The 27,488-nt window shown below is 40.7% G+C and overlaps 1 protein-coding gene across 8 annotated transcripts in view; it reads left to right on the top strand.

Moving 5' to 3' along the window:
* NTNG1 (netrin G1) overlaps positions 1–27,488 on the top strand; it is a 360,421-nt gene that overhangs the window by 243,402 nt on the left and 89,531 nt on the right. For all 8 annotated transcript variants that reach the window (XM_070467729.1, XM_070467726.1, XM_070467722.1 and 5 more), the window contains one exon: positions 26,366–26,538. In XM_070467729.1, coding sequence (XP_070323830.1) covers positions 26,366–26,538 — 173 coding nt within the window. The remainder of the gene's footprint in view (positions 1–26,365; positions 26,539–27,488) is intronic.

Here is a 27,488-nt window from a genome sequence, read left to right as displayed (position 1 = left end):
GACTCTGATGCCAGGAAAGATTGAAGGCAGGAGAAGAAGGGGACAACAAAGAATGAGATGATTGGATGGCATCACCAACTCAATGGACGTGAGTTTGAGCAAACTCCGAGAGGTGGTGAAGGACAGGGAAGCCTGGCGTGCTGCAGTCCATGGGGTCACAAAGACTTGGACAATGAGCAACTGAACAAGAACAATGATTACTGATATGGTTAGATTTAAGTCTAACATCTTGCTATTTATTTTCTGTTTGTCCCATTCTCCTGGTTCCTTTTTTCTCTTGTTCTGGCTTTGTTTGGATTAATTTAATTTTTAATGGAGACTTCCTGAGTGGCTCAGCCATAAAGAATCTGCTCACGATGTAGGAGAGACAGGAGACTCAGCCTCGACCCCTGGGTCAGGAAGATCTCTTGGAGAAGCACATGGCAACCCACTCCAGTATTCTTGCCTGGAGAATCCCATGGACAGAGGACCCTGGTGTACCCACGGTCCATGAGGTCGCAAAGAGTCGGATATGACTGAAGCAACTGAGCACAGCACAATTTTCAGTGATTCCTTATGATTCCTTTGCATCTCCTTTGTTGGTTTATTAACTGTTTATCTTTGTTTTGCTTTAGAATTACTTTAGGGCTTATAGGGCTCCCCTAGTGGCTCAGATGGTAAAGGATCTGCCTGCAGTGAAGGAGATCCGGATTCAATCCCTGGGTTGGAATGATCCTCTGGAGATGGGAATGGTTACCCATTTCAGTATTTTTGCCTGGAGAATTCCATGGACAGAGGAGCCTGGCAGGCTACAGTTCATGGGGTGGCAGAGTCAGACACAACTGAGTGACTGACACTTTCACTTCACTTCTTTAGGGTTTATAATATGTAGCTATAAGTTATTACAGTCTAACTTTAGGTGATATTATACAACAAAAAAAATATAGTCAAAGGAGTATAATATACTTTAGTTTCTTCCCTCCCAGCCTTTAATGCTCTTGTTTTTATACATTTTTCTTGTATGTATCTTATAAGCCTCACAGTATATTATTATTTTTGTATTAACAATTATCTTTTAAATAAGAAGAAGAAAAAAATCTTATTTATTTACTTTCATAGCTATGATTTCCAGTTATCTTCATTGCTTTGTGTATAAAGCTAGATTTCCATCTGTCATTTTTCTTCCACTGGAGTTCTTTGAGCATTTCTTATAGTTTGGGTCTCCTGGTAATGAATCTTTCAGCTTTTTAAGTCTGGAAAATGACATTATTTTTCTTCATTTTTGAAAGATATTTTGCTGGGTGTGAAGCTGTAAATTGACAGGGTTTTGTTTTTTTTTTCTTTCCTCTTTCATTATTTTAAAGATTTTGCTCTACTGTCTTACTTGTATTGTTTCCAAAGAGAAATCAGTATGTAACATGTCTTTTATTATTGCTTCTAAGAGTCTGGCTTTATGCATTTTGGTTATGATATGCCTTGGGGTACGTTTCTTTTTGTTTCTTATACTTGGAGTTCACTGCACTTCTTGAATTTTTAAAAAATTAGAAAATTTGGGGAGATTATTTCTTCAAATATTTATTCTGTCCACCCTTTTTTTCTTTAGGAATTCTAATTATACATGTCTTTGGTCACTTGACATTGTCATGTAATTCACTGATGCTCTTTTCATTTTTAGTTTTTGGGTTTTTTTCTGCATGTGTCTTATTTTAAAAACTGTGTCTATGGCAGTGTCTTTAAATTTATTATCTTTTCTTCTATGTTGTCTAACCTGCTTCTAATTCCAATTGAGTGTATTTTTCATTGCAGAAATTGTACTTCTTTGTCTCAAGAATTTTGATTTGAATCTTTTTTGTAACTTCCATTCCTCTAGTTAACTTTTAAACACGTGGAATACAATTATAATAACCGTATGTAACTATTTCAGTGTCCGGCCTGCCAATGTGTCAGTTTTGAGTTGGTTTCTATTAATTGGTTGCATCATTATCTTGCTCCTTTGCAAAACTGGTAATCATTGATTGTATGGTTGTTATTGTAACTTATACCTTATTCACCACTGGGCATTTTTGTATTCCTATGAATATTCTTGAGGTTTTTCTGGAATTTGATTAAGTTATTTGGAAACATGTCGATCCTTTGGTGTCTTACTTTCGGGACTTATTAGGCTTGTCTGAAGCAGTCCTTAGTCCAGGGCTAAATATTACACATTACTGAAGCAGTACTTTCCTATTTTATCCAGTGCCTTATGAATTAAGAGTTTTCCCTTCTAGCTTGTCTGAACAGAAGCTGTTTATAGTCCTGTGTGAGTTGCAGACACTCTTCTCCAGCCCTTTTGAAAGTTCTGCTCCCTGGCCTCCTGTAGTTCCTTCATCGTCGTACACAGATAAACACTGTGCCTAGTTGAGGGGCTCATGTGCAGAGCCAGCGTTCTCTGGGCTGTGCTCTCTCCTCTGGGACTTTATCTTGACTCTAGTCCTCATAGTCTCCTGAACTCTTACCTCCTTCCCCTTTGACCAGAAAGTCCACTGGCCTCACTCTGGCTTCCCCTTTCTATACTATGGCCACAAAACTCTCTCAAAACAGCAAGCCAAAGCAGTGTTTGGACTCAGTTTAATTATTATTTTTTCCTTTCTCTTCAGAGCCTTTGTCCTTCCTTTCCTGGTGTCTAGTGTATTGAAACATTTCATATATGTCATCTTCGTGGGGATCATTTCAGGTGCACGAGGAAGCATTGACTTTGTCACTCTCTTTTGGATGGAAGTGGGAGGCCTTCTGGAGTCCGTGTTTTTAGTATGCTTTTTGGTGATTTCTGGAATGGTCTAAAGGGTACAGTTGATCAGGCCTTTGTTTATAGTAGATTGGCCAAAATGCCCCAATTGGATATGAGAGAATTTTTTAATTATTGTTATATTTTAAGCCAAATGTGTTGACATATTTTTATTCTGAGCCACAAAGGGATCATTCCCCACAACTAAACCCATTTTAGTGCTTCTACCATCAGATTGAGCATCTGACTGATAACTGATAATAGGCAGGATTTTTAGCTATGCCAAGAAGTGAATGCAAAATTCACTATTTTAGGTGTCAGACAAGCTCAAAATCTCAGTCTTTTGGGTAATCATTCTTTTGTTCTTTTAACTATGTTTCATGCTCTTTAAGTTCATGTATCCAAACCCCTTCTTCCTTCCTGTTCACCATTGCCTCCTTTTAAAGGGTGGAAAGCAGAGAGTAGGTGACTAGTCAGGTCATTCTGCCATTATTCAGTTGCTCCTAGCTCATCTCTGCCTAGAAAATAATAATAGCGGTGACAGTTATATTTAAACTGTATTGGGTATTTATGTTGTGTAGGAACTCTTCTAAACACTTTTATTAACTCATTTAATCATCACAACATCCTTATAATAATATTGCTGTTACTATCCCCAATTTATAAGCCAGGAAGCTGAGGCACTGAGAAGATAAGAAAGTTGTCCAAGTCTTGTAGCTAGTTGAAAGAGGAAAGAGCAGATTCCAACCAAGAAACCCCGCCCAAGAGCCCCAAATCGTATCCATTCTGCAGTGTTGCCTACCTTCTGCCCAGATTCCCTTAATTTTGGAATTTATATTTGCCCTATATTCTGTTTTCTGTTTTCCTGAGTTTCTGACATGCTTTGCTCCAACTCTCAATTTGTATGATATGGAGATTTCTACCTAGTTGTTAATGTATTACCTAGAGTGAACTTTACTGTATAAACCTCTGGTCTTGCTGTTTCCCAGTCACCAGTGTACACCTAAACACCTACCCTTTGCATTCTTTTCCTGCTCTACATATTCACAGTTCACTCAGAACTATGTGAGTAATACCTCTTCTTAAATTATCACAGCCTTTGCCCACATATTCACTGGTTCCACAGCAGAGCCTCATTTAGAAAATAACAGTGAGTCAGGAGGATCAAGGAGATGCTGCTTTGCTAAGGAGAGACCAAAGTGCCCTGAGCCTTAATTATGTGACTTTAGAACTCCTCCAGCCTCGCTTGCTGCTTAAAGGGGCTAATCAGATTCCTTGCCACATACCTGTTTTCTCCAATCCTAGACACCTACTTCTTTAAAACAAGATGGTTAAATTTAACAACACTTTATGGAAGGTTTGAGGATCACTGAAGTACCATGTCAAGAGTGAAATTCTCACCACGTTCAGTTTTGAATGGCTCCCATCTCCCAGAAGGTGTCACACAGTGGTGATGTGATGGCTGGGCCAAGGAGGAACATCTTCATGATCTCTAGCTGGAATCTCCAGCAATCTCCATGCCTCATAATCCAGGTTCCCCACTTTCTGGCTCCAGAGAGGGAAGATAGACCTCCTTTTTCCCTTCAAAGACCACTTAATTTCTTGCACAGGAAGATTGTCTGAGAATATTCTGTTCCTTCAAGAGAAATTCCCACCCCTGTCAAGAGAAGTATTGAAAAGTGAAAGGAGGCCCTCGTGAAAACAACTGTGCTGTTAATAATGCATTTCTTCAAGTCTGTCTGTTCCTCCACAACATCATCTTTGAGGCATCAATATCCAGTCAATATTGTGTGTATCAACGTCAGTCTGGTTCCTCTTCGTAGTGTTTTCTCCAAAAGGAGAATAAGACATCAGAATACCACATTCCTCCTCGTTTTGTAAACTCCCCTAATTCCCTATGAGCAGATGCGTGGGCAAAAAGATGCATGCATCTCCCAAGGGGCAAGTGAATTTTTCGGACCGCATTAATTGTGAATTAGTGGTGAGTCTCCTCAGAGACTTGGATCTGCAAATGACACACCACATTTACTTCACTAACCAGAAAGCTTATTATCTCGAGCTGAAGCATCTGCATTTGAGTTATTTCACAGGATAAAGACTTTGTAAAGAAGAGTGGGTGTGTATTTGCATCTCATTGTATGAATGAAAAGCTCATCCAAGAGTGCTTCCCTGAACCAAGGAAGATTTTGCCAGATATAATCTATTGCAGATGTTTCTGGCAGAGCCCCCAAGTGACAGTTTCGCAACTTCAGTAAAGATTAAAACGAATTCTCTACTGAATACATAATATTTATATTTAATGTAAAGGCTCTTTAAAAAATAATTGAAAAAATGGAATTATTCTGAATGCTTCTGTGAAAATTGAAGCTCAGAGAAGTTAAACAACATCCCTGAGTCACACAGCTTCTTAAGTGGTGGCCAGTAAGTGGTGGTTTTTAGGGGCTTCTCTCATAGCTCAGTTGATAAAGAATCCACCTGCAATGCAGGAGACCCAGGTTCCATTCCAGGGACGGGAAGATCCACTGGAGAAGGATAGACTACCCACTCCATTCCTCTTGGGCTTCCCTTGTGACTCAGCTGGTAAAGAATCCCCCTGCAATGTGGGAGATCTGGGTTCGATTGCTGGGTTGGGGAAATCCCCTGGAGAAGGGAAAGGCTACCCACTCCAGTATTCTGGCCTGGAGAATTGCATGGACAGTATAGTCCATGGGGTCACAAAGAGTTGGACATGACTGAGCGACCTTCACTTTCACTTTCACTCCCCAGGTGAAATAGTGCCAGATTCACAGAGAGCGGCTGTGTCAGCAGCAGGAGCATGCCCCCTCTCCTAGTGTCAGCACTTTGTTTGTGACCTTTAAGGATGCTTCTGATGAGGGGAAAAACTGAGGGCATAACTATGGGAGAACAACAAAGGTCCATCTAGTCAAAGCTATGGTTTTTCCAGTGGTCATGTATGGATGTGAGAGTTGGACTATAAAGAAAACTGAGCACCGAAGAATTGATGTTTTGAACTGTGGTGCTGGAGAAGACTCTTGAGAGCCCCTTGGACAGCAAGGAGATCCAACCAGTCCATCCTGAAGGAAATCAGTCCTGAATATTCATGGGAAGGACTGAAGGTGAAGCTGAAACTCCAATACTTTGGCCACCTGATGCAAAGAACTGACTCACTGGAAAAGACCCTGATGCTGGGAAAGATTGAAGGTGGGAGGAGAAGGGGATGACAGAGGATGAGATGGTTGGAGGGCATCACCAACTCAATGGACATGAGTTTGAGTAAACTCCAGGAGTTGGTGATGGGCAGGGAGGCCTAGTGTGCTGCAGTTCATGGGGTCACAAAGAGTCGGACATGACTGAGTGACTGAACTGAAGTGAACTGAACTGAACTATGGGAGAAGATAAATCTGCAGACATAGCCAAGTGATTGCTTTAGAAGAAAGAGCCCTTCCTAAAGAACCAGTGTGTTGGAAGTGATCAAGGTGAAAAAATCAGGGTCTAACACCAAGTCTGGGCTTCCCAGATGAGGCTAGTGGTAAAGAATCTGCCTGCCAATGAGTTCTTTTAGCTATTAATAATGGTTTCGATCCTTGGGTCAGGAAGATCCCCAGGAGGAGGGCCCTTCTACCCACTCCAGTATTCTTGCCTGGACAATCCCGTGGACAGAGGAGCCTGGTGGTCTACAGTCCATAGGGTTGCAAAGAATCAGATATAACTGAAGGTGACTTAGCACTCACACACAGGAACACCAAGTCTAATCACCAACAAATACAGGAACTAGGATGGATCCACAACAATCCTACTAAAAAGTGAAGATTAGAATTGAAGTACATAGAGCAGAGGAACAGCCTTGGAAGAAAGAGCCACAGCCTCAGAAATTGAGAATAAGGTTGTTAAAGGAAGGCAACAATGAAGAAGAGCAGAACTGGGTGCCCTGCCAATGTCAGGATCACAAGTAGAATGCGGGGGAAGGAGACAAGCCCAAGGTACAGGCTCGCAGATCGGAACAGCCTAGAGACAAGAGAAGCTGTTCTGGCACCACTGAGAGCATCTTGACAGTCTTAAATCCCTAGGGCCACTGCAGAAGCACCTGTACCACCTGGCGCTGTCTGGCGGGTTGTGGGGTCAGCCTGCTTGCTTCCCAGTAGGGTCCTGACACCAATCAATGGTGACCGCACGGCCCCACGCAGACACCTCCATCGAGCAGAGGGCATGCTGTCGGGCAGATTCACTGTCAGCTTCCTAGCTTACTCTTTGTCATAAAGCTCTTGTGTTTACCAGTGCATTAAATATAACCCTGCAATAGAAAACCCTCATTTTCATGCTTGAAATATATTATCTAATGGCATATCTATTTGACTTTTACTACATGCCTTTCATTCCTCTAAGTGAGGTAATTGACCTTTACTTTGCTACCCTGTGGATTGAAAGGCTGCACCACACTCTGCATTTGATATTTCCAGTCCTGCAGGAGAGGCAATTTTGATATGCTTTTGTTGCAGTCCTGCACTTCGGGCGGACCCTCAAACGAAGGGAAACCTCAAGGCCCAAGACTGATTTGCGGCAGTTATTGTCACCATCATGTGGCTTTTATTAGAAAAAGCACAGGTCACTTCATTTCTAAGACCATTTCTATTGAGTCTAAGGAGTGTGCACCTATAATTCTTCCAGAACCTTCCACCTCTGTTTCAGATGACATATCCTCCTTGTCTGCCTTCAGTGATATTCTTTAGGGATCAGCAGCATTTTTCAGGTTTGCTTCAAGCACCTTAAAGTTTAAAATTGTATCCAAACTACATAATTTATAAGAGAGAAAAAAAAATATTTGTGTTACTGGTAAAAGCTTAGCCTTTTTGTCAGCCAGGGGTACCCAGAAACCCTTTGTGTGATAATTTATCACTAGTGTTAAACAGAGCTCTAGAAGGCAGAGGAAGACTGAGCTTTCTCTGATGCCCTTTCAGCTCTGATGTCCTTTTCATGACCAAAAGGACAACAACAAAAATGATGATGGTGGTGGGGATAATGATGAGGCTAATAAACATTTACTATGTGCCAGGCACTGTTTTTAAATGCTTTGAAGATAATAATATATTATTCTTCATAACAAGGATTCCCTGATGGCTCAGCAGTAAAGAATCTGCCTGCAATGCAGGAGATGCAGGAGACAGGAGTTCGATCCCTGGGTCAGGAAGATTCCTGGAGGAGGAAATGGCAAACAATTTATAGTATTCTTTCCTGGAAAATTCCATGGACAGAGGAGCCTTGCCATGGGGTCATGCAAGAGTCGGACACAACTGAGTGACTGAGCACATTCTTCATAGCAACCTTATGAATTAAGTACTGTTATTATCCAGTTTTACAGATGAGGAAATTGAGGCATATAAAAGTATGTAACCTGCCTAAGATCACAGTGCAAGCAAGTGGTTGAGCCAGAGTCCAAATTGAGGCATTTTGTACTTGAGAGACAGAAGACCTGAATACAAGTTTAGATCCTAATACACTTGGACAAGTTGTGTATATAATGAGGGTGTTTCACTAACATCTGTTTTCTAGAGAATCCTCAGGTTTGTTCATTTAGCCTCAGGAGGTACAGGATCCTCCTAAAATCCTAGGAGAATTTCAGGAACCCTCGGGACAGGCAATCAATCAGTGAAATCCTATTATATGAAGAACAAAACTCCATCATTTCTGTGTGCTGACTAAAGACTGAAGATAGGGAATGGGTGTTGGGAGCTCCTTATTCCTGGGAAACGTGATTAATCGCTGAGGGCTTTGACCTAACCATATAATTGTGCCCCTTCCTGTGGTCCATCTTGCAGTCTAGAAACTCTTCTTGGATCCTTCCCTCTGTCTCCCTAGTTCTGAGTCCCCCTGAGACAAGGATTTGGATGAAAATAGTATATTTGGGGGTAGGGCTTCCCAGTTGGCGCTAGTGGTAAAGAACCTGCCTGCCAATGCAGGAGACATAAGAGATCCAGATTTGATCCCTAGATCTGGAAGATGCCCTGGAGGAGCGAATGGCAACCCACTCCAGTATTCTTGCCTGGAGAATCCCAGGGACAGAGGAGCCTGGCAGGCTATAGGCTATCGGGTCTCTAAGAGTTGGACACGACAGATGCGACTTAGCACATCACAGTAGAGTACATTTGGGAAATAATTCCAGAAAACTCTGAGAGGGAATGAGAAGTAAATAGAGCAGGAAGGAAAGTCAATAAAGTTGATATTTTCAGTCTTTCTCCTTGAGAGGGAAGGAAACTGGAGTATTTATCCGCAAGCATCCAACCCTCGTTGACTGAAGAAAGTGAAAGTGAAAGTTGCTCAGTTGTGTCCAACTCTTTGCAACCCCATGGACTATATACAGTCCATGGAATCCTCCAGGCCAGAATACTGGAGTGGGTAGCCTTTCCCTTCTCCAGGGAATCTGGAGAAGGGAAACCCAGGGATCAAACCCAGGTCTCACACATTGCAGGTGGATTCTTCACCAGCTGAGCCCAGCAAGGAAGCACTGGCTGAAGGATGTTCCTGAAAAGGTGATTCACCTCTAGTTTGTTCAACTTGCTGGCCACACACATTGAGGCCAGAGACCAGGAGCTTGTCTGGCTGGGAACTGTCTGCAGGGTGTGGTGGTGCTTTTACTGCACGCTTTTTTTCTTACTGAAAATGCTCTCTCCTTCTCTTTTCCTTCATATCAAATGATTTTGGTAACTTTTTCAAAGCAGAGCTGAAGTCTTTAGCAACTAAAATCAGGGTAGAAAGTGCTCAGTGTTTAAGTACTTGAAAAACTGTTGGCTTACTTTGTTTAAAGTATTGCTAATGTGATTCAGGGAGAGGCAGGCAGGGAGGTGTGTGGGGAAAAATGAAACCATTATGTTTCCATATTAAAACAAGTTTTATCCTACTACTACATGTAAGCAATCTCCATCTGAGTTTTATCTGTATCTGTAAAATGAGAGAGAGCAAGACCTGCTGCTCTCTCTCAAACTTGCTGTGTAAATGAAATAAAGCACCATTAGGAAAATGCATCTTTTGAATGTACGTTTAAACACAAGTAAGCTAAAAAAAATACCAGCTTATTTGTTATTGTTATTATTTTTTCTGATCCTGTGTTTCCACATTTCCACAGTGAGGGTATGAGATTGGATGATTCTTCCAACAAATATTTTGAAGAGCCTGCTCAACACCAGGCACCCTGAAAGTTCTGTTCAGGAACTGGGATTTAGCCTTGCCCTCATGAAGTCCACAGGCCGGGTCCCTCTCCTCCACACTGCAGTCCCTCATGGTACACCAGTGCTTCTTCTAATCCTTCTGTTAAATGCAAAACAAGAATTAAAAGGCCTAGTGACTGGTAGTTAAGACAATAGGTCCCTTCTTTCGGTGGATATTGTTCAATTGAAAGCTTTACTTGTTTTGCTTCTTTTAATGTTTCAATACTCATAAATAATATAATCTTCACCACAGAGTCTTATATATTGTAAGTGTTTAGTAAATATTTCACAATGATTGATGATGACAGTCAAGTGGGGACTAAAATTTACTAAACTTACCTAGTCATGAGCTCTTGGACACGGCCGAGTGACTAAACACAGCACAGTGCAATCATGAACCATATGTGGTGGCACTTGACATGCTCTCTCATTCAAAAGTCAAGGTAAAACCAAATGAAGTTACTCATTGTCATTTCTGTTTTACAAGTAAGAAACTAGACTTAGTCACTAGCCTAAGGTCAAACAGTTGAGAAGTGATCAAGGGGTTATTCGAATCTAGGTCTTGAAACGCCAAAGTACAGCACTATTCACCTTAACTTAAAAAGTCACTTCATTTTAGAGAAAGAAAACAATAAAAAACTTTTAATAAGAATTGTATAAGCTTAGAATTGGAATGAAGTTTGAAATTATCTAGCATATTCTGATGCCCATCTCCTAGTGGTACCATGTCTCCATTTTCCAATTCTAAATTCTCGACAGAAAAGTCTGCTTGGCCCAGCTCATCTTTTCAAGCCAGGCCATAAATTTCGGGTTGTCAGTTAATGTTTGTAGTGACTGCTTTGAAGTCTTACATCCAGTCTAGTTCGATCATCTCAGGAGGTAGTCAGGTCATGGAAAAGTAACATGGTATATTGTTGGGTCAGGATCTTTTAGTTGCTAGTAATAGGAAGATAATTCAAACTAGTTTAAACAAAATAGATACTATTTTGCCTCATTACTAGGAATCCAGGACACAGATTCAGACAGGCTGGCAGTATAGGCTATACAAAGTCATTAGGATATTATTCCTCTCTCTTAGTTTTGCTCTCCTCTGCCTTAGCATTGTTTTAAGCCAAGATTCTCATGTTGTGGACAAGATGGTCAATAAGCAGTTCCTGGTTACTTACTGCCAGTGTAGCAGAACTATAAGGGGAAAGAATTCTCACTCCTGTAATCTCAGCAAAGACCGAAGGTCTGGTTTTTGCAGAGATTGAGTCATGTTTCCATCCTTGAATCAATCTTCGTGTCCAAGAAGATAGAATGGATTGGTTGGCCAAACTTGGCTTCTTTGCTCATCCCTGGAGCTGCAAGCTGGAATACCCCACCTGAACCTCTTAGCCTCAAAATGAGATAGGATGGTCCCAAAGAGTTGTTACCAAAGGAAGAAGGGGTCTGGGGTATGCCAAAACACACACATACTCACTGTAGTTTAGATATTGCCAGAAGGTAGGGCCAGTCAGGCAGCCAGTGTAGGGAATTTTTCAAACACAAACCAAATTCTTCACCTTTCAAAGAAATTAGCCAGAGAAAGCCAGTTTAATTCATCTAAAATGGATCAGCTGGGCTTCCCTGTTGGCGCAGATGGTAAAGAATTTGCCTGCAGTGTGGGAGAACTGGGTTCGATCCCTGGGCTGGGAAGATCCCCGGGAGGAGGGCATGGCGATCCACTCCAGTATTCTGCCTGGAGAATCCCCATGGACAGAGGGGCCTGGCAGGCTACAGCTGCAAAGACTCGTAAAGAGTCTAACATGACTGAGTGGCTAAGTACGGCACAGCACAGCACAGAATCAATCAACTAATAAGTGATTGAACTCAGATGTCTTGGTCATATATCATTTGACTTTAAACTATGACTCTGATCCATATTAAATTACTTTAAATTTCATTTCTCATTAAAATAGTCTCATACATTTGGTACAGATCCTGTCTCTGAAGATTTAACTATATCGATGGAAACACTGACTGTCATCCTGACAGTATGGATACCATCTAATCACTTTAGCCTGACCATATCCTATCTCTTGGATCTCTTCAGAACTATTGCTGTGCTGCATTTCTGTTCTTAGAGTTCTTTGTTCCTCTGCTTTTAACAGTCATAGCAGGTAAGATCATGCTCTTTTAGTGGGAAGGTTCCTTTCTCCACGCCCCACCCCCCACCCACATTTTATCATTTTGGTCTTTAAACTTCAACTTTTCCAAGGCTTGTTAACAAAAGTAGGCCACCAAATAAGGGGGAAAAACTGAAGGCTTTGCTAGGTGCATTCTTCTCTATTTGATATTATTTTATTTCTCAGAAAAAGGAGAATTAGAAGAAAGCTATTTCCCCCAATTTTCCATACCACCCATGGGAATCTAATTCAATTTTCTCTCAAATTTTGTAGTGAAAAGTAAAAGTACAGAGTACGGTTGCTATAGTGTATTCTTTTGCACAGATTTGACTTTTATTTATAGTTATAAAGCTATTTATTCAGTCTGATCCATTTTTAATCAGACTCTAATGTAACCATTTGAAGAAATAAGACCTTTGTAAGTGGATAAGTATACATGTTTCAGAGATCTCAAAATCTTACCTGACAATCCAACCTGATGAAGGAATCCTATGGTGTCAGATGGCTTACAGCTCTACAGTTCTCTTACAGAAGAATCTACTGAAATCCACAGACCTGTAAGATTATTCCTCCCCTACTTTTCTTTTGTCCCAATTAATCCGAGAGAAAGAAGAGAATTATATTTTTAATGCAAGGAAATATATAACAAATTATCATAGTATAGCTCACATCAAGAACTTCCCAGGTGGTGCTAGTGGTCAAGAATCCGCCTGCCAATGCAAGAGACATAAAAGATGTGATTTTGATCCCTGGGTTGGGACGATCCCCTGGAGAGGGCGTGGCGATCCACTCCAATAGTCTTGCCTGGAGAATCCTATGAACAGAGGAGCCTGGCTGGCTACAGACCATGGGGTCGCAAAGAGTCAGACACAACGGAACAACTTGGCATGCACACAGTTCAGATCAAATTGGAATTTAAAAGGTAGATGAAAAAAATTTCACTTATGTGGTTCTATAAAGAAAACAAAAAATCTAATTTAACTGGTTACTATAAACCACAGAATGGGTGAACACAACTTGAATACATCAAAAATATTTAGAATTGGTTTTTAGATCAGGAGTATATTGTTTCCCAAAATAAAAAGGCTGACTCTTAAACAACCTGGGGCTTATTTTCTGTGCACAAGAGGACATGGGCAGGTTGGTGGCTGGGGGCGCACATAGTGTGTGAGGACATCACAGGGCCTTGATTTCCTCCTAGCCTCCTACATGCCTGTCCTTAAACAGAACTTCTATTCTTATGATTGCAAAGCTTTAAGTCCCTCTAGTTTTTCAGTCTTTACCCCAGACAAACAACAGGAGGAAGGGGCAAAGAAAAAGGATCAAAAAGCCAAAGGAATGATTCCATTCAAGCTGTCCTTTTTAAAAAGTTTTCCTGAACACCCTACATAATAATATCTGGTTACATATTATTGGTCAGAACTACATAATTTGCTCAACTTCAGAGGAAGAGCAGCCTGCAAAATGCATATGTTAGTTTTCTCACATGTTTTATAGAGGAAGGGAATGCAAAGAACTTTTAAATAGCTATGAATTTGCCATACCTACCTATAAAAATAGCTATAATAATAGCCAACATGTATTGAATAGTTACTATCTACTACAATCTGTAATATACACTTAACATGGACTGTTTCATTTAATATTCATAACAATCTTGTAATTACTAATAGTGGTCAATATTATAGATGAGGAAACTGATACTCAGTTGGGGACTAGAACTAGGACTAGAACTCAGGCCCTTAGTATCCAGAGTCCAAGCTCTTAATACCATGTTGCCCTGTCCATCTTATAAAATCTGGTTCCCTGAACAGTGGTCATTTATATTTCTGGGATCGGAGACCCGTAGATATTTTTTTTCCTAAAAAGAATTAGAATGGTTCACTATGTACATATTAAGCATCTAAGATTATCTATAATTGCTAATTGGTCTTGGATTAATTGAGTTTTAATTTAACTAGCTCTCTACCTGCCAGCCTTCAGATTGATTGGTTGTGCAGAGGAGAGTGGCAGTCTGGATTGTAATGATTATCTTGTTATGTCTCTTATCCTTCAGCACATCTTATCTAACCAGATTTCTCTTGGGTGTAGTTAACAGGTCACAGAGCATCATCATATACCCATTCCAAGCTCAATGTATTATCTAAAATTTATAAGCTTGTACTTTTATTTTATAGTCATGATACTCTAGTCTCCCTGGCAAGCTTTAGAACTAGAAATGGACTATTTTTAATACTATCTAAAAGAAACAGCATTTAAGTGAATCATGTAATCTGATCTTCACTATGGATAAGTTTAGGGTATCAACTAAGGTTTAAATGGAATTTTTAGAGGGTATTAAAAATGCCATAAAAAGGTTTTCCAGTTCTTGTTTCATCAGTTTTTGGACCAAATCATTAAGATCCCAGAGTTAATGAAAAAACTGACCAGTATCTCAGTTTTTATTTTACACTCCCAGAGAAAACTGTATGACAATATATTTCTCTGCTTCAAAAATCAGTTTGCAAAAATAATTAATTCTTCCAAGAACAAAAGTTAGGAAGTGGAAGTCTTATCAATGAAGGGCCATACTAGGAATTCAGATACAGTATTGTGAAAAGAATGAGCTTAAGAGCCATATGAAAACGTGCCCTCTGGATTTGCAGGTGGCTTCCCACAGTCCTAACTCCCCTCCTTTCATCTGTGCTTCTCATGTAATACAGGAAGCCAAACACAAGTTGAATGTCAGCCTCTTTGTTGGTCTGTTAGTGTGTCGCTGCTTGCAAAAAATTATAAACCTGTTGGGCTTCTCCGGTGGCTCAGTGGTAAAGAATCCACCTGCAGTGTAGGAGCTGCAGGAGATGCAGGTTTGATCCCTGGGTTGGGAAGATCCCCTGAAGAAGGAAATTGCACCAAACTCCAGTATTCTTGCCTGGAGGATCCCATGGACAGAGGAGTCTGGTGGACTACAGTCCATGGGGTCCCAGACAGTTGGACATGACTAAGGTGACTTAGCACACATGCAAGCAGATTTCTACTTCACATGGAACTCTGACTATTGCATAGCTCATAAAAACACATCTTCTGAAAACATTTTTGCTTACCAGTGATAAGTAGCATCAGACACTAGATTTTATTCATGGAGGAATAGGTAATTGAATGCTGGAAAGTTTGGAGCCCTCTCGTTCATAGTGGGATTAGGGTCAGACCAGCCCCATTTGATGTTTGAAGATCTAGCCTTTGAGATAAGATTGTGATTAAAAATACAAGTAATAATAGTAGTAGCTTATATTTATTAAGTGCTTATTGCATATGAGTTGCTGTTTTCAGATATAATTTAAATTGTGTGTAAGATTCTCTTTAACAGTGCCTTAAACAAAGCAGAAGTTCATTTCTCTCTCCCTGCGGTTGGAAGGTAGATGCTCCAGAGCTGAGATGGTGGCTCTGTTCCACATACCCACCTTGATTCACATTCCCCTAACTGCAGGGGATGTGGTTTGAGAGACCTAGTCCACTACCAAAGTCCATGAGATATGAGATGGTTTCATACCCTGTACATGTTCCAGGAACTAAATGAGAAATGGGAATGGGGTGCAGGCACAACAGGAGTATCATAGACACCATTCCTGTAGTGTGCCATTGGCTGGCCACTCTTAGCTAAAGAAAATGCTGGGAAATGTAGTCTTAATGCCTGTGACCATATGCCTAGGTAAAACTGTTCTGGTGTGGGAAAAGAAAATCAATGAGCAGTTTCTGCCTCATCACAGTGTATCATTCAATCTTCCTAGCAACCACTAAGGTAGGTATTTTACTATCCTCATTTTATAGAGGAGCAAAATGAGCTTAAGACTTTGTCCTGGAGTAGGAAATGGCAACCCATTCCAGTATTCTTGCCTAGGAAATCCTGTGAACAGAGGAGCCCAGTGGGCTATAAACCACGGAGTCACACAGAGTCAGCCACGACTTTGCAACTAAACAACAAAGGTTCCTGCTAATGCCAGAATACCTAACCCCAGAGCCCAAACTCTTATCCACTGTTTTCTGTCATCTCTTTTGGATAAATGCCCTATTTCACTTAGTTAATTTTTTTCATTTGTTTAATGCACAATTTAGTGGGTGTTAGTATATTCAGTTCAGTAGCCAACTGTCGAATTCCGGACCATTTTTATCACTAGAAGCCCTGTTCGTTAGCAGGCATTCCCTATTCGCTCCTCTCCCCAGCTCCAGCTGATCACTTGTCTGCTTTCTGTCTGTACAGACTTGCCTTCTCTGGGTACTTCCCATAAAGGAGAGCTAACTGTGTGGCCTTTGTCTGGCTTCTTTGATTTAGCATAATGTTTTCAAGGTTAACCATGGTGTAGCCTGTTCCAGTACTGTATTACTTTGTGTTTTTCTTCTGTATTGTTATCTGCATCTTCTTTATTCATTCATCAGTTGATAAGCATTTGGGTTGTTTCCACTTTTGGCTATTATGAATAATGCTGCTAAGAGCATTTTTGTACAAGTTTTCATATGGATATGTTTTCAGTTCTCTTAGGTAAATATCTAGGAACAGAATTGTTGGGTCATATGGTAACTTTATGTTTACTTTTCTGAGTAACTGCCAGATTGTTTTCCAAAGTGACTGTACAATTTTGCAGTCCTATCAGCAATACATGAGGGTTCTAATTTCTCTACATCATTGCCAGTACCTGCTGCTATCCATCTTTTTAAATTGCCATCATCCTAGTGGATGTGAAGTGGTATCTCATTGTGATATTAATTTGCATTTTTCTAATGACTAATGGGGCTTCCTTTGTGGCCCACCTGGTAAAGAATCTGCCTGCAATGAGGGAGACCTGGGTTCAATCCCTGGGTTGGGAAGATCCCCTGGAGAAGGGAAAGCCTATCCACTCCAGTATTCTGGCCTGGAGAATTCCATGGACTATGCAGTCCATGGTCCATGGAGTCGCAAAGAGTCAGACACGACTGAGCGACTTTCACTTTCACTAGTGAGGGACTTCCCTGTGGCTCAGACAGTAAAACATTTGCCTCCAATGCAGGAGACCAGGGTTCTATCCTTGGGTTGGGAAGATCCTCTGGAGAAGGAAATGGCAACCCACTCCAGTACTCTTGCCTGGAAAATCCCATGGACAGAAGAGCCTGTTGGGCTACAGTCCATGGGATCACAAAAAGACAGACAGGACTGAGAGACTTCACTTCACTTCACTTCAATGACTAATGATGTTGAACATTTTTTATGTGTTTACTGGTACTTACTGGCCATTTGCATGTATCTTTTTGGAGAAATATCTGTTTATATCCTTCATCCATTTTATGACCTATAAAAGCTTTATATTATATTTAATTTATTATATAGCCCTTTTATGTTCCGCTTGTGACTACAGCTAGAACCTCTGTGTCAGGTTTAGGCCAGACATTTCCAAACAACATGGTGGAAGACAGAAGGTGTGCGTAAGGATCACCCCCATGATTTTAGTTTTCTTGTTTGGCAGGACTTTGACACAGTGGTGAGCTCAGTAGTCCTTTTCAACTTTTACTGTGCACATAAACCACCTAGAGATCTGGCTAAAATCCAGATTCCTATTCAGTAAGCCTGGGAGAAGCCTGAGATTTTAACAAGCCCTCGGGGTGATCCCAACGCTGCTGGTCCACAGACCACATCTTGAGTAGTAAGTGTTAGAGAATAAGTGTCAGTATTGTTGCTTAGAACCTTGAGTCTAATTCTCCTCTGAACTGCTTTGAATAAAGTTGTATCCTTGAAAGAGCCCAGATTTTGGAATTGACTCTCGGCACCACTTAACCAGCAGTATGTTTCTTTGAGCAAGTTACTTTACTGCTCAGCTATGCTTTCTACATCTGAAAATCGCAGATTGTTATTACTCCTGAAAGTGATGAGGATAATGTGAAATAACATACATAAGACATCTATTTTATTTGTATAGTGGGCCTTGGTAAGTGTTGATTTTTTTTTTCCACCTGCCTTCAATGATAGGTACTGTACCTCTGTTTGTTTAGTACAAATACTTGCTTATCAATGTAAAGACAACTCAGTGTTACCACCCTTCTTCCCTATATTGCTGTGATTCAAGGATTCAGTCTTTGTAGCCTGTCCTTAGTCTGTGTATGTTTCATCTTCTTTAGTCAACAGGTTGCATGTTCTTGGAGATAAGGATGCTGGGTTGTCGTTTTTTAGAATCCATGGGACCTTTCACAATGTTATCCAGAGAAATATGTTATTAATTAAAGCTTATGGAGGGCTTCCCTGGTGGTAAAGAATCACCTGCAGTGCAGGAGACATGCCTTTGATCCCTGTTTTGGGAAGATCCCCTGGAAAAGGAATGGCACCCTAGTCCAGTGTTCTCACCTGGGAAATACCAGGGACTGAGGAGCCTGGAAGGCTACAGTCCATGGGGTTGCAAAGAGTCTGATACAACTTAGCAACTAAACCACCGTCACCACCAAAACTTACGGAATGAATCAGCTCATAACAGTAGCAGTAGTAACAAGAGTAACAGTAGGAATTTTTTTAAATTGAAATTAACATTTTTAATATCTTTCTTAAGAGTATGCATGGGTTATCTCATTCCGTTGACAAAACTGTTCTTTGAAGCACATTCATTTATTGTCCTTGTAGCAGCTGAAGCCTGGCCACGCTTAGAAAGGCAGCATGCATTCCCTAATGGTTGGTAAGAGCTGAGTTCTGGAAGCTAGCTGCTCATAGTTCAAATTTCTGCTCTAGATCAAACTACCTGGGAGGCTTGAATTTCTTACCTCTCAATATTCAAATGTGTCATCTATAATTATTAATAGTGCCAATTCCATGGGATTATTTTTGAAGTTTGTATGAAGAAATGTGTGAAATATGCAAAAAGCACTTGGCACAGTGTCAGGTGCTTGGACGCACTTAGTCAAGGTTAGCTCTGTCTATTCCTTGGTTAACTCACTCATGTAAGCCTCACAGCAAGTAAGTAACAGAGGCAGAATTTGAACCCAGGCTGTCTGATTCAAGTGTCATAACTCATAATCTCTAAGTCATTTTGCTGAGCCTCTTCTAGTTCAAATAATATATCGAAGTAGAAATAAAAAATTCATGTGTTGAAGTGAAAAGAGAAAGGTCAAGGGGCTGCAGAGGGAGAAAAAGTATGTGAAGCATTTTATAATTTATCACCTTTTGAAAGAGACATCTCTGACTCTCTGATATTTGTGCTAACTCATTTTCAACAAGTATTCGTGTAGCGAGTGCTTGTCAAAGGCAAAGCCAGGCAAACCGGATTCAAGTTTTGTATTGACAAAAGTTTATGTCCTTTGAGAGGGGTCTTATTAAGGAAAAACCTTCATTAATTAAAAAATATAATGATATCTTATTTGTGAAAGTAATACGAAAGCATATGATCACATGGACACATTGTTAGGGTCCTTCTCAAGGTTGTAGAAGGGCCCCCTGATGCTTAAACTTCATTTACTTCAGGATGAATCCTCCTGTGGCATTAAAGTAGCCAAACAGCATTTTCGTTTTTTGTTTCACAAAGCCTCAGTTTTCAACTTCTTTGTCTTGGTACCTTTATTTTGAAACACTTCTAATAGATTATATGTGCAGACCTCTAACTCACCGGAAACTCTGGGGGATAGCATGCTTCCCAAAATAAATATATTAAGTTATAAAAAAGAAAACAAAATGCAGGCAGACTATATGAGCTTTTCATACCTACTGGCAGGTGGCACAGATCTAAATGTTGGAGCCTTTTTATAAGCAAGATTAAATTGACTCATGACAGCTGGTCACTAAAATACAGGAAGTGCAGACCTGATTGAAAGCAAGAACACACTGGTTTTCATTAAGTTTGCATCACAGAATAGAGCTCACTTTTTAAAAGTCTGTCTTTGCAATGCCCTTATTTGACAGTATATGCAATTTGGCACTTACACACAAGTAGATCTTTGAGGTACAAGCAAGTCAGTTCATTCTATCTGCAGTGTCTGGTATGCATTCTACACATGTAAACAGAATCAGTGAATAGGCTCAGCTCTCCAGAATATCAGATACATGAACACTAGCAAAGCCTGTTAGGTCTCCACTTGTACAATTCCTCCCCAGCCAAAGTGAAGGCAGACGTGGCAGCTGGATGGCCATGGAAATGAATAATGAATCTGTCAGAGACGAGTGGATATCACAGAAGTCTGCCCTCCACCCTATCACAAGGCTGGAGGTCATAACACCAGGAATTGAGAGCAATGTCCTAGCATTGTGAAATGCATCTTTTTTCTTTTTTATGTTGGGGGAAAAGCCAGTCTAGCAAGGGCTCTATATAAAGGAGTTCAGTGTCTGATTGGAATGGAGTGATGAAAATAAACTGGGCTATGGAAAATGAAAGGGAGCCATTTCCAAATATAGGCCAATGTCGTGATGCCGCAGCGTCCACTCCAACAAGTGGTCAGCAGATTTACTGAGTACCCAGGTAGTGCTCTGCCAGGCTTCAGCTGAACCAAGGTGGCCATCCTTACAGGAAGGAGTTGAAGCTAAAAGATGCCCATTCCAGAAAAATTATGCTACACAAATGCTCCTCTAAGTTGTTTTTTCTCTTCTCTAAGTTGAATTCGTCTCATGGGTCCTTAGGCAATTTTTTTTTTCATTGACAGTCTTGTGTTAGCTTTCAGACATGTGGCAAATTGTCTGGAGTTCAAATTAAATTAAATTGAGCTTATAAGTTCTCACCAATTTTACAAAGTTCCTTTGCCCAATATAAGGTTAGTTGTGAAAACCAGTGTTGAAGGCAATTTTCAGCACACATCTTAGAGGGTTGGATTTAGTACAATGCTTATAATTCTCTATTTTTAGTCCATTGCTATATTAATCATAGTAGAACAGGCACATGAAGTTCCCGCTTTCAGGAAGTTTGGTTGTTGATTAGTCACCTGGTGTTTATCTGTTTATTTGTCAGATATTTTTTAAACACTTATTACATGCCAAGTAACTTGACTCATGCTAGGATTGTTGCAATAAATAAGGCAAATATACTATTGCTCCCAGGAGCTTAAACTCCAGTGAGAGTGACAGAGCAATAAACAATTACAATACAGCCTAAGTCTAGAGCAGAGATAGAGTGGACTTCATTATGTGAATAGCCTTGCCTTGTGTCAGAGGAGCAAGGCTCAGAGAAGCATTCTCTAACCAGCAGATGGTTTTTGAAACCATGGTTTTGAACCATCTGGTTCTAGGGTCCAGAACTGAGATTTCCAAGTTGACACCTGAATAGTAAAAATTATGCAGGTAAAAGAGGTAGAGGTATGTTCTAGCCAGATGGAACAGCTTAAAAGTTTACCTGAAGGCAAATTTTGAAGAACTAATTGTAGAATTGGTAAGTGATGCAGATAAGAATGCAGAAGGAACACAAGATAGATTTCAAAGGGGCTGGTAGGCCATGTTAAAGATCTTGGACTCAATTCTGGGGATAAAGGGAACTCTTTCAATGGTTCTAAGCCAAAGTGACCCAAATATTTTTGTGTAAATGAGTATTTGCCTATTGTGATGAGATTGGACTGAAGGAGGAGTGTGAGTGGAAGCAGTTTTCTCTTTAGAAGTCATTGGAATAAACCAGATGAACGATGATGGTGATGTCAACAGGGAAGTGACTGTGGCTAGAGCTGTTTATATTTTGAGAGTTAGCATGAAAGAGGAGGAATATCAGAACCAGGTGAGAGATGGAGTGAGGACAGATTCGATGTGCTAGGAAAGGGAGTGGGAGTGGTTGTTCTTCATGAGCTGACTAGAAGGTGATGCAAGGCCCTGAGACTGAAAACATGCAAGAATGAGTAGGTAGGTGGTGGTTGCTGTTCAGTCACTCAGTTGTGTCTGGCTCTTCGTGACCCCATGGTCTGCAGCACACCAGGCTTCCCTGTCCTTCACTATCTCCTGGAGTTTCCTCAAACTCATGTCCATTGGGCCAATGATGCCATCCAACCATCTCATCATCTGCCTCTCCCTACTCCTCCTGCCCTCAATCTTTCCCACCATCAGAGTCTTTTCCAATAAGTCACTTCTTCGCATCAGATGGCCAAAGTAGTGGAGCGTCAGCATCAGTCCTTCCAATGAATAATCAGGACTGATTACCTTTAGGATTAACTGGTTTGATCTCCTTGCAATCCAAGGGACTCTCAAGACTCTTCTCCAGCACCACAATTCGAAAGCATCAATTCTTCGGTGCTCAGCCTTCTTTGTGATCCAACTCTCACATCTGTACATGACTACTGGAAACACCGAAGCTTTGACTAGATGGACCTTTGTCAGCAAAGTGATGTCTCAGCTTTTTAATATGCTGTCTAGGTTTGTCATCGATTTTTTTCCAAGGAGCAAGTGTCTTCATTTCATGGCTTCAGTCACCATCCACAGTGATTTTGGAGCCCAAGAAAATAAAGTCTGCCAATGTTTCCATTTTTTCCTCATCTGTTTGCCATGAAGTGATGGGACCAGATGCTGTAATCTTAGTGTTTTGAATGTTGAAGTTTAAGCCAGATTTTTCACTCTCATCTTTCACCTATGTCAGGGACCAAAGCCAAATAGTTCCATTTTGGATATGCTGAGTTTGATATGCCCAGGAAAGGGAGATGCATATTTGATATTACAGTACCAGGGACTTATCAATATGTTAATCAGATCATCTTTACCTAGTGATAATGGAAGGAGAGGGTCCTGTGGATTCCTGAGTAAAAGAGAATTTGAGTCTCCTAAAATGTTTCCAAATGTTTGAGTTTATTTTGCCTATGTTTATTTTTTTCTCGGGAAAAAATGATGCAAATCTGCTTTAAAGTGCCTGTAACTCAAAAATAGTTAAGGACTACAGAGGAAATTGAAGGGACAACCTGGATAAGAGTGCCCAAGGAGAGTCACATAGGCTGACTGTGCTGGTACAGAACCCAAAGAACAGCGTATAAAGAGAACAGAAGAGGGTTCTGAAAATGACCTTGAGAATCCAGTGGAGAGAGTGTGTCAGGGGAAAACAGAGTTGTCCCACAAAGAGAAGTCCTCATAAGAGGTTAGATAAGACAAGGAAAAATATACATTGTCTTTTCACCAAGGGGGTTATGGGTGATCTTGGCAAGAGGGGCTCTGGTTAGTTGGAAACAGTTATTAAGTGGGAGAAGAGGAAAATGAAATGGCAAGTGTAGAAAATTCAAAGGGAAAGAGAGTGTTAAAGTCATAGCTAGAAAACGCTAGGATACAAGGTAGATGTTTTTATTCCTTAAGATGGGAGAGATGCAATGAATAAAAATTCTAAAAGCAGGAAGAGCCTTAAATGACAGCCAACCAAAGCAAACACACAGAAACGTTTAAGGCAATCAGAAGCTTAAAGATTGGGTGTCTACAGTGGGTAGGCTAGCTATCAGGAGAGAGTTATGAATAGAGTTAAGCCTTGAATGATTAAAAAGCTTTTGGACAGGTAAAGATGAATCATTAATTGAAAGAAATCTGGAAAAAAAAGACTAAATATTCATCTATTCTTCTTTCACTTCTTTTTGTTATTCAAATAGTATTTTCTCAGCAAATATAAAGTCTTTAAATAGAAATTGCCTCTGACTTAGAGAGTGACTGCCAGTATAACTGTATTAGCAGCTACAAGATATACAATCCAATTTACAATTACTACTTGCATTCCTGGTCTTCACACATGAAACTAGCATATTCTTTGGGGTCACATTGTTCATTTCCTCATTTGGATTTTTAACACCAGATAGGGTGCTAAATCAATGTAAGCTGGTGCTTCTATCACTTAAGTTTCTAACATATTCCATATTTATAAACACAGCCATAAATAAAGGTGCTAATGGAGAAGGAGAAAGATTATTTAATAAGCAACTTAGCACAAGTAACTCCCTGCCTATAGGAGATTTTTATAAGACCTAGCTCATAATTAAATACTGTCTGTTTCAATTAACTGAATCTTTTCTCTTTTTGAAAGATTGGAAGGATGTTAAAGATTCTGCTTATGTGTTGATGCTGAATAGCTATCTTTTAAATAGTAGCCTTTCAGCTTATTATAAATTATAACTATACAGAGGGCAGAGTGTAGTTACAGGTACTACAAATTGTAGTAGATCCCGAGGAAGCTGAGACTTGGTCTTAGCCAGGGAGGTTTAAATGGGTGGCCATTGCTTTAGGGGCTATAACTTTTAGTTAGAAGGGAGCTCGACAGCTCTCAGTAATAATCTTAGCTATTCCTTTGCTTCCTTGCCATAAATATAGATCAGTATTCCAAACAGACCATCAGTGCACAAGAAAGAAGGTTAGATATTGCTGTACAGACATCATGGCTTCCCAGGTAGCTCAGTGGTAAAGAATCTGCTTGCCAGTGCAGGAGATGCAGTTGATGTGGGTTTGATCCCTGGGTTGGGAAGATCCCCTGGAGGAGGAAATGGCAACCCACTCCAGTATTCTCACCTGAGAAGCCCCATGGACAGAGCAGCCTGTTGGGCTAAAGTCCACGGGGTCCCAAAGAGTCAGACATGACCTAGCGACTGAGCACACATGTGCATGCATATGTACAGACATTATAGAGACCAACAGCAGTTGTTAAAGTATCTTATTTTCTTGCCTAAGAAAGAGTATTGTTACTTTTCCCAATTCATGACTTCTGCCGAAAAAGAAACCATATGTCTTTGTGAAATTTGGCTTTTAATATTTTTGTCCTTATCCCTGGAAAAGGTAAGACTAGTTTAAAGATGCATGGAGAAGGCAATGGCACCCCCACTCCAGTACTCTTGCCTGGAAAATCCCATGGACGGAGGAGCCTGGTGGGCTGCGTTCCCATGGAGTCGCTAAGAGTTGGACACGACTGAGCGACTTCACTTTCCCTTTTCACTTTCATGCATTGGAGAAGGAAATGGCAACCCACTCCAGTATTCTTGCCTGGAGAATCCCAGGGATGGGGGAGCCTGGTGGGCTGCCGTCTATGGGGTCACACAGGGTCGGACACGACTGAAGTGACTTGGCAGCAGCAGTTTAAAGATGCGCACGCACACACATAGTTTCAGGTCCTGACCCTGACAAATCTTGGCCCTTTATTCCCCAAGTCTTTGTCTCCAAGTTCTTTCCTTTGTATGGACACTTCTCTTCCCATATACATTGTTCTGACCTCTGGTCATAGACATTCTGTCAACCTGGGTTTAACTTCTCCAGAGGATGCAGCTTGTGTTTTGTATGTTATAGTTTATAACCTGCTGCCTCAACAAATATCAAGTCAGACTTTGCAATTTTACAGCCAGAGACTTTGGATGGGAATGTATTTTTGTGAAAATTGCATATTCCATTGTTGCCTCTCATATATCACACTTTTATTCACAGGCACCAAAGGGAAGACCTTGGCTAATGACCTCAAACCCCTGCCACACATAGGCTTTTCTAGTGTTCTAAGCACTTTTTTTTCCTGAGTCATTTGACCCATTTATGCAAGATCTTTGTGATTGTTTTACATGAGTAGGAAATCTGAGGGCTTCCCTGGTGTCTCAGATGGTAAAGAATCCCCCTGCAATGCTGGAAACCTGGGTCCTATACCTGGGTCAGGAAGATGCCCCAAAGGAGGACATGGCAACTTACTCCAGTATTCTTGTCTGAAGAATCCCCATGAACAGAGGAGCCTGGTGGGCTACAGTCCATGGGGTCCCAAAGAGTTGGACACGACTGAGCGACTAAGCACAGCACACAGGAAATCTGAGGATTTCTCATGTTGGGTAGAGGCCTTGGTGGGAAAACTGTCTGCCTGTGAATGTCATTTTTCAGCCCCTGACTGTAAACTATTGGGATTTTTAAAATTAATCTGAATAGTAAATTGTCTTAGTGGTTATATTTCTTTTTAAACAAAGAAGAATTGCCCTTCTGGTTTAAGGAAAAACAAAAGATGACATTTTTCTTCAAACCCAGATGTATTGTTTTAGATTTGATAATAGCACAGAAAAGCTTCTCACTAGTGGCAATATTTTTCATATCTTTTGGGAAACCCTTGATTTCCGAGTACAGTTGTCTTAGGGGAGCCTCAGACCCCACTGAACTGACTGGTATTAGGATTCCACAAAGTGTGGTATGAGGTCAGGCTGTATCATAACCCCACTTTCACCCTCAAAGACACTTGTTAAAAAGATTCTGAGGGTTGGGCCTGCAAATCCACATTTTAGCAAGTCTTTAGGTAGCACTCAAGCACTGCCGACTATGAGAACCGCAACTCTAGGAGATAGTTGGGTAAAGACTCAGTGATCTCCAAGATCAATTTGACTTAACAATGAACTCTTGTCTCTCCTCTGCCTAGGTGCAAATGTAATCTCCATGCCACTGTGTGTGTGTATGACAACAGCAAATTGACCTGTGAATGTGAGCACAACACTACAGGTCCAGACTGTGGGAAATGCAAGAAGAATTATCAGGGCCGACCTTGGAGTCCAGGCTCGTATCTCCCCATCCCCAAAGGCACTGCAAATACCTGTGAGTAACTTTTGCTTGGTAACACCATATTCTCTGCACGATAACCTGAGAGTTCCTCTCAATTTCACTTGCAATTGTGCTTGCACTCCTTTTCTAGTAGTCTCATTCCTCTTCAAAATGCAGCTGAAACTTTACTCCTTATTTTGCCACTTGTAAGCACATTTCAGCACTTGGATCATCTGTTAAATTCAGTCTTCCAACACTGACATCAGTGTGTTGGGAAATGATGTAAAACCACAGAATAAATTTTGTCTAAATGGATGAAACAGGAGCTTTTTTTTCCTTCCCCAAATTAATTTCTAAATTATTAGTTATTTATAAAATAACAAAGGCTTTCAAAAATCTGAACTCTGGCTTAATTTTAACCATAAACAACTTCCAGAAATTCTCTACATGTTTATAATCCCATTTCCCATACTGGGCAACCTAAGAGATGCTTTGTCTAAAAGATGCTTCCTTCTCTATATTTAGCTACAGCCTAACTTTGTCCAGTGAAATGGTTGGCTTTTTCCAAATTCCAACAGTTGAGGTCATGCCTGGCACATGTCCTGTTAGGAGAGGCCACATTCTGATAAAGACCATGACTATAGAGCTGCAGGGACCACAATAAGAAAAAGAATGTGTGCAAGTGAAAAGAGCACAGGCATTATCTGTGTCCACAGAAACCATGAGAGATGGCCCATTACCATTCGTGTGGGTGCCCCTCTGAAATCCATGAACCTTCCTAGGAAGATACTCAAGGAGAGAAGTGATTACTTCCAGAATAAACTGCCCAATCCCATGCATGGACCAGTTAGCTACTCACAAAAGCCCAAGGTTTGACCTCTTTTAAAAGTAGAGAAGGGTGAGGTTGAGAATACACCCATTCAATGAGAAGTGACAGAAGCAGCAGAACAGTGAGCAGAGGGAGAAGAAGTTGAAAAGCCAGCAGCTCTGGCTAAGGCTGCCAA

The sequence above is a fragment of the Odocoileus virginianus genome, chromosome 5 (genome assembly GCF_023699985.2).
Source record: "Odocoileus virginianus isolate 20LAN1187 ecotype Illinois chromosome 5, Ovbor_1.2, whole genome shotgun sequence".
Lineage (NCBI taxonomy): Eukaryota > Metazoa > Chordata > Mammalia > Artiodactyla > Cervidae > Odocoileus > Odocoileus virginianus.
Note: the sequence above shows the minus strand (reverse complement) of the source record. Positions and strands in the feature narration are given on the sequence as shown.